Source organism: Psammomys obesus, unplaced genomic scaffold (genome assembly GCF_907164565.1).
Source record: "Psammomys obesus unplaced genomic scaffold, mPsaObe1.curated_primary_1811, whole genome shotgun sequence".
In the NCBI taxonomy this organism is placed as follows: domain Eukaryota; kingdom Metazoa; phylum Chordata; class Mammalia; order Rodentia; family Muridae; genus Psammomys; species Psammomys obesus.
Genome location: NW_026596051.1, coordinates 10,079,649 through 10,092,614, shown reverse-complemented (window position 1 = coordinate 10,092,614; position 12,966 = coordinate 10,079,649). Strand labels below are relative to the sequence as shown.

Sequence of the window (12,966 nt, the reverse complement as noted above, 5' to 3'; positions counted from 1 at the left end):
TCTACAAGCCACTCTGGGACCTGGTTAGCTGCTCTGTTGGTCTTCTTGTGGAGCTCCTCTCTCCTCCAGGTCCTTCTATCCTTCCCATCCTCCACTTTTTCACAAGACTACCTATGCTTTGCACAGTTTAGCTGTGAGTCTCAGCATCTGTTGTGAGCCACCGCTATGTGGACAGCTATGTTAAGCTCTCATCTGCAAGCATAGCAGAGTATTGTATCAGGGGTTGGCTCTCTCCCACGGGGCGGGTCTCAGGTTGAGCCAGGCATTGGCCCCCAATCTCTGCTTTATCTTTATCCCTGCATATCTTGTAGTCAGGGCATATTTTGGATTGAAGTTTTTGTGGGTAGGTTGGTGTTCCCCTCCCTCCACTAAGAGTCCTGCCTAGTTAGAGGGAATTCTCTTCAATCTCCATGAGCTCTGCTAGTAGGAGTCCCAGATAGAGTTAACCCCATATTCTCCCAAAAGCCTACCCTGTTTTAGGTCTCCAGCTTGTTAGAGATGTCCCCATCCATGCTTTTTCTTCTTTCTGCAGGCCCTCTGTCCTCTTATCCCTGTTCTCCCTAGATCTAATCTCCATCCCCATTTCTTTTTGTGCTACCATTCCTATCTTGTTCTCTCCCTTCAGCGACTTCCACTGTCTATTCTATTTCCCCTTCTGAGTGAGATTTAAGCTTCTTCCCTTGGGTCCTCTTTGTCACTTATTTGGCTTTGTGAATTGTAGTGTGTTTAATATGTACTATATTGCTAAAGTCTGCTTATAAGTGAGTTCCAAGTGTGTCTTTCTGGGTCTGGGTTACCTCACTCAAGATTATTTTTTCTAGTGCCATCCATTGCCTGCAAATTTCATAATTACCTTGTTTTTAATGGCTGAGTAGTATTCCCTTGTGTAAATGTACCACAGATTTTTATTCATTCTTTGGTTGAAGGACATCTAGCTTATTTCCAGATTCTGGCTATTATGAATAAAGATGCTATGAACACAGTTGAGCAAATGTTCTTGTTGTATGGTGGAATATATTTCAGGTACAGTCCCATGAATAACAAAGCTAGGTCTTGAGGTAAAGCTATTTCCAATTTTCTGAGAAAGCGCCAGATTGATTTCCAACGTGGTTGTACAAGTTTCTTCTCCCACCAGCAATGGAATAATGTTCCCTTTTCACCACATTCTCACCAACATGTGTTTTCAGTCTTACCCCTTCTGAGGATTGTAAGATGGAATCTCAGATTGCTTTGATTTGCCTTTACCTTATGACTAAGAATGCTAACATTTCTTTAAGTGCTTCTTGGCCATTCAAGATTCCTGTTGAAAATTCTCTATTTAGCTCTTACCCCATTTTTTTAAAAAATTGCAGCTTTATTTGTAATAGCTAGAACTTAGAAACAACCCAGATGCCCCTCAGTTGAGGAATGGATACAGAAATTGTGGTATATTTACACAATGGAATATTACTCACCAATAAAAACAAAAACAAAAACAAGGAAATCATGAAATTTGCAGGTAAATGGTGGGAACTGGAAAAGATCATCCCGAGTGAGCTATTCCGGAAGCACAAAAACACACATAGTATATAATTACTCATAAGTAGATATTAGACATATAATATAGGATAAACTAAAATCTGTACTAAAATCTGTACACCTAAAGAAACTAAACAAGAAGGAGGACTTTGGCTAAAATGTTCAATCCCCTTTCAGAAAGGCAAAGGGCATGGACATCAGAAGAAGGAGAAAACAAGGAACCGTACAGGAGCCTGCCATAGAGAGCCTCTGCCCTACAGGGTATCAAAGCAGATGCTGAGACTCATGGCCAACCTTTGGGTAGAGTGCAGGAAATCTTATGAAAGAAATGGGAGATGGTAAGACCTGGAGAGGACAGGAGCTCCACAAGGAGAGTAACAGAATCAAAAAAATCTGGGCTCAAGGGTCTTTTCTGAGACTGATACTCCAACCAAGGACCATTGATGGAGATAACCTAGAACCAATGCACAGACGGGGCCCATGGCAGTTCAGTATCCAAGTGGGTTCCATAGTGATGGGAACAGGGACCATCTCTGACATGAACTGATTGGCCTGCTCTTTGATCACCTCCCCCCGGGCGGGGCAGCCTTACCAAGCCACAGAGGAAGACAATGCAGCCAGTCCTGATGATACGTGATGGACTAGGATCAGAAGGAAGGAGAGGAGAACCTCCCCTGTTATATTAAAAATAAGAAGTGCCACATGGGGGAATAAAAGAATTCCTGAGACACATTTGGGGTAGCTTTGAGGCTGAGTATGGTTGATGGCTGTGCTTCTAGTTCTACATCAGGCTGTCTAGAACACAGGCTCTGCATTAGGTACTGATGAAAAATATGGAATTTTTGTGGGTTTTTTTATACATTTTAAATAAAAATCTAGTTATACCGTTCCTTCTTTCAAGCCCCTACCAAGTTCCTTCCCTCCAACTTCTTCCACAACTCCCCAGCCATCACTCTCAAATTGACTAAGAATATTTTAGATCCAATGCTCAAGTCCTTTTGTCTTCTCTCATTAACCTTCTGTAACATTTATGATTTAAAAGACTACTTCAAATTCAAGTAATTGGAAATTTGCTACTGAATGAAGAGCCATCTTTTCAGATGTATGGCTTTGAGTACAGTGCACCTAAAAATGTACTTTAAAAAAATCATTTGATTTTTTTTTCTTGTGGCTCACATTTTATTTATGATATGTTGGTAACTGGCTATTTTGGTAATTTATATTTTCAGACAAAGTGAGGATATTGCCTTTAGAAAATTAAACTTTATACTAACCCATGCAGGAAGGCACTGCTTGGAAGAATTAGAAAGATAAAAGGACCTACTTTTTTTTTTTTTTTAATTTACCCTCCTGTTCTGGACTTTAAACTGTTTCTGATATGAAATCACAAAGTACATTTCTGATCATATATTCTTTTTGCTTTTTCATCTGTGTGCTCAAAATTTGGATGTGCACACACAGACACTCACTTTATGAAACTGTACTATAACGAGAGGCAGAACCTGACTTTCCTTACTTCTAAAGCTTCCTGCGCTCTCTTCCTTTCTTCCCTACAGAGAGAACCACTATCATACTTTTTATCTTAATTATCCCCATTTTCTTTGTTTTCCTTCCCCTACCAGCAATGCACACATCTTCAAGCAATCTATTGTTTGCTTTTAGCAAGTTTGGGGGTTTTCCAAAGGAATCATACTGTGTGTATTATTCTGTAGCTTGGGTTTTTATTCAACTTGGTTTATAGATTCTTTTTGACATATGTCATATACACAAATTGCCCTAAAAATGAACAATTTAAAAATTGATTAGTAGTGGAATCATCCACTTCTAACTAAATGCACAATCCATATTGCCAGGAAAATTACCTGAAGCAACAAAAGCTGCCATTGTACTGTGCTGAATAAAAGACTTGGCCAGAGTACTGAAAGCATGGGAGCTCAGCTTCCGGAAGCTTCAGTCTTTTGTGTTGAAACTCTTTGTGAACAGTTGCCATAACAGCCACCTGTGCTGTCCACCGGCATCACTGCTCCTCACAGCATCTGGATGGAAGCTAAAAAAAAAAAAAAAAAAAAAAAAAGACTTCTGCTGCCTTTATGTTGTCCAGGTGTACAACCCACATGTCACAGAAGTTTCTAGAGAAACAATGTATGTGTGTAAACATGTGAAGGGGGTTTGGTTGATCAAATATATTCATTGACAATATCAGATATGTGAATGTATTTTTATTTTTACTGTTAACTCCCCCCACACACACACACATTATTTCTCATCTCCTTCCCAGCCTGCATTCATGTCTTATTAGGTTTTGTGACCCACTTGATTTTAACCAGGGCCATATGTAGGGGGTTGGCGCTCCCCTTTGAAGCCTACAGGGCTCACCACAGCACAGTAGCACCGTTTTCACACACCCCTCAAGACAATGATTGTTCCTTAAATTCAACAGTAGTCATTAGTTGAGCTGGGTAGGAGTACAGCCTCTTGAGTCCCTCCCCCTCTTAGTTAGCATTTCTATTGTTGTGAACTATGAGCAAAACAAAAACAGATATATTTAACTTACACTTCCAGTTAATAGTCTGTCACTGTGGAAAGTTGGGTCAGCAATTCAAGCAGGGCAGGGAACTGGAGGCAGGACTGAGGCAGAAGCCATGGAAGAATGCAGCTTCTGGGCTTGGTTTGTTATTTATTGCATGCTTAGCCCACTTTCCTATAGAACCCAGAACTACTAGCCCAGGGCTTGCCACATCCTCCAATGGGCTGCACCCTCCTACAGCAATCATTAATTAAGAAAATGCCCTACATGCTTGCCTTCAGTACAGTCTTATAGAGGCATTTTCTCAATTGAGGATCCTTTCTCTTAGATGACTGTAGTTTCTAAATAGCTGACCTAAAACTTACCGGGATCCCATTTTATGACTGACTACTGACAGTCCCAGTCTTGTGCAATCCCACAGCAGGCAAGGAAATTTATTATAAGGAATTGTATCATGTGGTTATAGAGGCTGACACAACCAAATATTCAGTGAAGGTTTGCAGCAGTGCACATAGTAGAGAGAAGTCCCATGACTGTCTACTTGGATTGTGTAATAACTTGGGGGATTCTTGTTCTACATAGACATTCAACAAACTAGACCAAGCTGACCCATGTTATAGGAGATAATGTATGATGACGGCTACTGTTAATTGCAAACTTGATGGGACACAGCATCACCTATGAGATGGGCTTCTGAGGAGATCTCAGGGAGGTTAAGTTGATTATGCTAATTGAAGTAAGAAGACCCAATGTGACCAGCTTCTTCAAGCTCCTCCTGCCTTGACTTTGAACCATGAGTTTAAAAAAATTGCTTCATTACAGCAACAGAAAACACTCAGATATCTGAGTACCAAAAAGTACAATTTAATTTTCATATTATCTTTCCTACAATGCACACTGCAAACTGACACAAAATCACCCATTATCACATGTAATAGCAGGCACTTGGATTTTTAAATGTCTATCTGAAATTATTTTTCCTGACAAGGCAAGGCTCCATCTGCAATGCCTTCTTTGAAACCTGCTTCATTTGTGTTTCTGTGTATGTATAGAGATACTCTCAACTCTGCCTAGTGTGACAATTAGTTTGTCTTTCTCTTCAACAAAACTAAACACTTTCAGGTCAATGAGTCTCACTCATTTATACAATCATAGCATACATCACTCAGAATGGGCATAGAGTATATGCTTGCAAGAAGCAAACCAACATCGCATTCATTTCAACATAGACATACAGGAACACTGAATAAAAGTAAGCCTTTTAAAGGGAACACAGTAAAAGAGTCTTTCTGAGCCTTTTTCTTCTGGCTTTAAGATCTTGACTCTAGGTATGTGGGATGATTCACCCTGTGACTGTGAATAACAGGGCCAGCCTAGAGGGTTCTCCAAAGTGCGTCTTTACACAAAGGGCAAAAGGATTTTCACACGTGGCTGAAATCAAATCTTAGACAGCAGTCTGTATGCTGTGTCTGCCAGGAAGCTTAGGCAGAACTCCAGGCCCCAACATGATCTCCACAGTGCTTTTCTCAGCCCAGCCACTCCAAGAATCATTGTGGCAAAAAATGTGTGATTTATTCTCATATGGCTCTTTTTGTCAGGTTGTGCCCATCCATCCCTTAACTAGGACCCAAGTCATAGCTCTGGGAGCCTACTCTGGCTTAAGGATGCTTGCAACTGGTTGCATAAGGTCTGCATTGTTCTTGCACATTTTAAACAACATAAATTTACTCTAATTCCAGAGGTATTAGCCCTCCATTACCCTCCGTGACGGTTTCCACACTCAAGCCACACTCCTCAAAATTTATATTAGGAATGTCAAAGCTTCTCTTTCTGGTCAATGCTCAGCAGTAGGCCCAGAAGTCTCTGGTCCTTGGAGGCCTCTCTTCCTTAGCTATGAAAACAATGAGCGCAGAGCGTATGCAAGCATGCATTTGTGCCAAGTAATTCTTTCATTGTATGGATCAGGAAAAGAAGTTAAGAGTGGCTCATATCACAGCACTCATGCACTATCAGGCAACAACAAAATCATATCTGTGGGGAAAGCAAGCAGACAGGTCAAGGATGAGTAGAGCTATGGACATGTTTTGATGACTGTGAGGCCATAGTGAACAAGAGTGAAGGAAATAAGAGAGCTGCTTGGATAAGGTTTTGGGAGACATTTGCGGACAATGTAATAAAGGAGAATTATATAACTTTAAATAGGTCACTGGCAATATGCAGAAACTCGAGGGCTGAAATAAAAATATTGACAAAAACTGTTAATATAAAAGAAAACCTTCCTAAATCAGTATAATTTCTAGCTTCATTCTATGTACTTATCCTAATCTGAACAGATAAATGTATTCACTCCTCATCAAAGATTTCTTTTTAACAATTCACAGAGACTACTACAGAAAGCCACAATTGGTCAAACTTTAGGGAACAACTAAACCTGACTGCTGGGTTTCCATTCCCAATGGGTAGACCCACAACACAATCCTTACATCTGACACTTCAGGAACATGGTGGAAGACAGGAAAGAAAAGTTGTAAGAGCCGAAGATCCAAGACATCTGTTGGGAAATTGCACCCACTATATAGGATAGGAAAACTCTGCCCATGAAATTTCAGCAATGCGGTTACTTTCAAAAGACTTGCAAATATGACAAAACTAGCTGGCAGGTCAACATGTATGGGAGAAATCTCACAACATTCTACCTTTAGACCAAGAGCTCCAGGTAATTAATGAGTGCTGAGTGAGTGAGAACCAGCCTTGTCCAGGGTTGAGCTTCTGGACCAATCCCATGTAGGTACCCTAAACTCATATGCATACAAAGAATGAGAAAGGCACTCAGTAGTTTCTATTTACAAGTGCAAATATAGATATACATTAGATATGTATACATATAACAATAACAATTAAAGAACAAGAGATCATGAAGTTGAGAAGTAGTGGGCCACCATAAGAAGGAGAGAGGCACAAACACACACAGGTTTTCATGTTAGCAGGGTGCATTTCTTTCCCTCCCTCTTGGACAGATATCCAAGAGCATCACACTGTGGGTGCTGAATTCATGTTGTCAGAGAAGCTGAACTTTATATAAGATTGCAGAGCAGTTTCTGCTGAGGCGTCCTACAGGTTCACATTCCTACCAGTACTAGGACCAGGGCTTTTGGTTCTGCATCTTTGCGAGCAGTTCTTACTGGAGGTATATTTTGTGTTACCAGTGTGACATGGTAGTGTTTTCCTGGTTGCCCCTAAAGACCTTACTAAAGCTGTCATTGGGAGCTGTCCCTCCTGTGAGTGAGGACATGCTAGATTTCTTTTTCTGTAATCACAGACTTGTTTATAAGCAGAGAAAACGTGATCCTCTACAAATGAGAAAACTGGAACACTGCGGTTTGTTTTTATATTTTTAAGTGAACTTGAGGTATGCAAAAGCCTGTGGTGTACACTGCACTGTGAGTTGTCTTGGGTGGGAGGAGGGCAAGTGTTACGCCTTTTCTTCTTCACAGCTTCCTTTTCTCTTGACTCTTCTGGGACTAAGCATTTTCTTTTTAATTCCATAATCTTATGGAACCATGCTCCTTCAAGCAGTCTGTCAGTGACTGAGGGGCTGCTATGGAGAGCATGACTCTGTACACAGGACTGAGAGTGATAACAATGAAACAATATCAAGACATAAACCAAAATATACCCAAGAGAACATGGTGTGCTTTATCTTAAAATTCTTATGCTTCTTCCTTTTGTTCATCTTTCATGTTCTTCTTCTAACTACCTTTAATATCCTCTCAAAGCCATTTAATTAAGTGGATACTTTCTTATCTCTAACCAAGACATCATTGAGATTTACCAAGATTTAGATCAAATCTAATTATATAGTTAAACTGGGGGTGAATGCATGCTCTTAAATAAAGATATAGATAGATAAATTATGGGACAGTGTGGCTTTGTTCATCTATATAATACATTTCTCTAAATATATCATCTTTTTCTGTTTCTTTTGACTGAGAGATTGAGAAATAATCTTTTGACTTTAAAATATAAAGGAATAGTTATCCTTCAAATCTCTACAAATTTGTTTACCATTGTTATTTGTAAAACTCTAGCTCTGCCTGTCACCAACACCCTTGAGCTCCTGGGCTGATGGGCCTGAAATGTGTTGTAGAAGAACTGACCTTCACAACCAGCTTACGTTTACTTCAACATTATAGTTCATTCAGCAAACATATTGTCCCATATCATAATGACATTCCATTTGTCAGATACTTATATAAGGCCAACAGAGAACTACAATAAGCCTGATATAGAATATACAGAATGTTTTTGTTCTCACAGAAAACTGCTGAAGATCTACAATCAATAACTTCCTTTATTGACTTAACTGACAAAGGATCTCTTACGTATAATTGAACACATTCTTATTTCAGATCTTAAAACTTTTGTATCTGTAGTATGAATGACAAGTGAATATTTTATCAGTCTGCTCAGAGGAAAACATATCTGGAAGATCAAGGGCTCCAGAGTCAGAATGATATGACTTCCAGTTATGTTTAGCTATTAAATTGTTAGATCTATCACATATCAATTTATTGTACTTTTCTGAGCCCCAAGTTTATAATCCATTAAATAAACATTAAGCAATAAGATTACTATGAGAGTTAAATAAAATAAATGTATAAAACAACAGCAAGAGCTATCAAAATCATTTCCCATTTAGAATCAGATTGAACATCTGTAAAATCAAAGAAAGCCCTCAGGTGTTTGTTTTTCTGAGCATGATAAATGAACATTTGTGTTGTAATAGATATAGCCCATTCATCCTTTAATGTACCAAGTACTGTTTTTTATACAGGCATGGGCTTTGTAGACACATATGTTGAATATTCCTGATGACTCTAAGCCTATTATGTATCCCTTTGAAAGTCTTTCCTAATCCACATATCAATAAGGACACCTACTGCTGACTAAAATGATTCATGTAGGCTCTGAATGAAGTTAAAGAGAAAGTGGGTATCTTTTGAGCAAGTTCAGTAACTACAAATCAAATATTGCTCTTAATATTTTTATTTTCTTCTATTTAAATCCAAATTTGTTCCAAGAAATATATAATCTTCACAGAAAATTTTTAAAAAAAGTCTCTTTTTAATGACAGGTAAGTGTTGTATTCCAAAGTTCATCACAGGTTTAGGTTCCTGTAAAGAAAAATGGACCCTCAAATATGTTCATGTCTTTCTCTGTGGAGTCAGTAAATTAGTTCCTGAGACAGATCTTTGCAGAGATGGAGATGAAGGATCTTGATATGAGATTTCCTGGACATCTTGGTGAGTTAAAGATTCCCATAAGTGAGAAAAAGAGAGAGAGAGAGAGAGAGAGAGAGAGAGAGAGAGAGAGAACAACTGGAAGGCCTACAAGCTTTTGAAGAGGCCTTGTGGATTTTTTATAAAAATAGAAGACATGAAGTAAGGAGGCAAGATAGAATTAGAAACATGGTTATGAATTCTGTCCTTGGATTTCCCTTCACCCTAGGACCTCTGATATGTAGAATTTTAAGATAATAAATCTATTTTATTTTTCAACTCTAGGCCTATGATACAGTAGTAAGAGCAACAACAAATGCTTTCTTACACTGTGATCTGATACCGTATGGCAGCTAGCCTTTGCTAGCTGCTGACAGGGAATCTTGTCATCCACTCATTCTCCATTAGGTGCTTTAAACTGTTTGATTCACTGTTCATGGTAAATCAATAGAACACAATAGTTATCACATGTTTAAAAGAAACCTGAGGTTCAGTGAGGATTCTTACCTGGATTTTCCTGGTCCTCTGCATCTTGACCTTTGAACAGAGCCACTTGAAAGTACTTTCTTGAGTAGTAATTCTCAACCTGTGGGTTGTGACTCCTTTGGGTATTAAATAACCCTTTCACAGGGGTCGCCTAAGACCATCTGCATATCAGATATTTATATTATGATTCATCAAAGGAGCAAAATTACAGTTATGGAGTAGTAATAAAAATGAATTTATGTCTGGGATCATCACAGCATGAGAAACTGTTAGAAAATCACAGCATAAAGAAGATTGAGAACCACTGTTCTAGAGTTTCTAGAGGCTTGTTTCTAAGTCAAGTATCTTGCGGGCATTGGTAGTTTAAAGAAGCAGAATGTGAAGAGGTTACCATGTTACTGAAAAGAAAACATGATTTAGGATTATTTATCTCATTTCATTTTCAAAAGTCAAGACTGTAATTGTGTTTGTCATTAGTTTGCCAATATAACTGCCCAATAAATTTGAAAAGAGATGTTATGATATTTAATTGAGAAAAGAAGTAGAAATGTTAATTTTATATGCTGCAAATGCTTCTTTCACAATTATTATAATGTAAGGTATCATTAGCATCACTTTAATCCCATATTTTCACAGAATTTCTAAGAGCCTGAATTCACAAGTGGTACATAGCTGTGATAAAGGTAGCAGTATTTGTGAATGCTAATTATCTACCCTGGAAAATTAGTTCTTCTTTAGAATTAATGAAATACTGGAATGCCCAATTAAGGAAAGTATTAAGTTCCTCTAACGAGCATCGTCTGTGCATTCAATGGTTCCCCCGGCGAACACAGGTGATTTCACTGGATACTTACAGATGTTAGGCCAACATGCGCAGCTGCCTCCGAGAAATCTCTTTGAGAGCTGGGCTGGGAAAGTTCACCTCACTACAGTTATTCTCTCTGTCATCATTAACCTGCAGAGTATATATGGCTACAGGAACATGACAAACAGCAGTGCCTGGAGTGTTAATTCTGCTCTGCTGAGGAATTTGCATCTCTTTTCCTACAGCCTTTTAAACCAGTTTGCTAAACATGTTAACTAGCTGACAGTTTTCTCAAACTGTCAGGTACTCCTTCATGTTCCTAGCTTTTTTTAAACAAGTGCTGTGACATAGGATATAGACAAGGACACAGACAGCAAACTGCTCAGCTCTCAGACTGATGTCTATGAAAGTGTGTTGTCACCAAAGTGAACATTATCAAAAAGATGGGACACAAACACTGGAGAAGCAGTTAAATTTGTTTTAAAAAGAATAATTCTTCTAATGAAAAAGGCTTAGCATAATTGATTCAGAAATTAGTACGTATCATAGGAAAACTTCTGATTTCAAGTGATACACACTTAAAATTGTCTACTTGAAAACTGGATAGATACCTGTGGGGATGAAATAATTAGAGATGTGTGTCGATGTAGAGTCAGACAGATTAAACTGGAATTGTGAATGTCCATTAAAAACTGTGGGTGCTTGCATATCTTCATCTGACAAATGGAGACAGCGCTTTGTGTTGATGATGAGTTTGGGGTACTTTCTGGGGGTCAGTTCTGAAATAATAGTGGAACTTTATCTACCAGTATAGCTCAAACTGAAGACAAAATTGGTGGCACTTGCTTTTGGTTAGTTAGAGTCCAGTGAGGTTGTCCCATACTGGTCTAGGTTTATCAGTGTCCATCCCCATGCTACAGGACATCTGTTCCTTTCACATGTGATTATTAGATGACACAACTTAAGTAATGCTCTCACTTGGAATAGAAGGAGCATGATAGATATACACATGCTGAATATAAGAGCATACTGATATGGTACCTCATTTCATGCTGTTTCCTCACTGTTATCATTATTTATTTCTTTGATGCAGTACTATCTTTTATTCTGTTCTAACATATGAAAAATGCTCAAAATATTCTTGTTTCTAAGAAAATGAAGGTACAATAGAAAATAGGAAAAGCATATGTATTAATAATAGCATGTAGTAATTCCTAGGCTTGCTAACGAAGACAAGGGGTGCTAAATAAATAACAGCAGCACAGACCAAAGGAGCATATAGGTTTGGGCTCTTAATGGTGAAATTTATATGCTTTCTAATTGATTTCCATAGGTTTCAAAGACAAGATGGAATCTGCCATTCTTGTGAGTAATCCAGGAAGCTCAGCAGGTTATGAACCTCTCAGTTGTGAAGTGTCCATTGAGGTATGGGAAACATATGGCACCATGAGTTGAGAGTTTCTCTGGTGGAGAAAATCAAGAGATGCCTGCACATATAACAGTGTTTTGAAGTTCTAAAATTATTGTCATAACTATTATCTCATGTGTTCTTCCTAATTCTGCTAAGAGATGCTCATTTAATTAGTTTTTAAATCTGATTGATTAGAAATCTGCACGCTTTGCTCAACATAATGCAATTGCCTAGGGCTCAAGCCTTCAAAGAAGAGTCATGCTCTATTAAAAGCACAAACAAAACTGGGATAAAGTTTACAATTATGCAGTGATAAACTTTAATCATTAGAAAGATGCTAGAGGGGTTTGTGGTAGTTCAATGAATGAACTTCACAACATACAGATCATGCAGTTTACCAGACTTCTGATGAGTCATTGACTCAGTAAACATTAAATGATAGCAATTATTTAGGCACTAGATATATGTCTATCGATACAGAGGCATGGATCAGAGTATAGACACATATTTAAAGAAAGTATGTGATGGTGCTGAGGTGGCAATAAACATGATGAGTAGAATTTGAATTCAACCCTCGTTAGTTGTTGCTGTTATTGTTATTATTATTGTTGTTGTTTGTATTCTCACTATCCCTTGACTTTGCTACATATGATGGAAAATGGCAAGACAAGGTAATTCTATCTTATGTTGAAAGATAACAATGAAATGATGGAGAGAGATGATACTGACCTTTGCTTTCTGTCTCTACATTCCAATGGCTAGCAAAACATCACACAATCTTCACAACACTTATATGAGTGGATATCTTTCCCCCATTTGATTGAATACATAGTCAAGACTCAGGAAAATTAAGAACCCAATGCAAATTCACATTTACCAGAAGGAAATGGAATATTATAGAAGTGTGCGGTACATTTTATGCAGTAGTTGAATTGGCTGT

General features: G+C 38.3%; 1 protein-coding gene across 1 annotated transcript in view; it reads left to right on the top strand.

Annotated features, from left to right (window-relative positions):
* Nucleotides 1-9,305: 9,305 nt before the first annotated feature.
* Nucleotides 9,306-12,966, top strand: part of LOC129688959 (telomerase RNA component interacting RNase-like) — a 30,559-nt gene continuing 26,898 nt past the window's right edge. Inside the window, 2 exon segments of the mRNA XM_055624037.1 lie at nt 9,306-9,348; nt 11,949-12,040. Of these exon segments, the coding sequence (XP_055480012.1) occupies nt 9,306-9,348; nt 11,949-12,040 (135 nt within the window).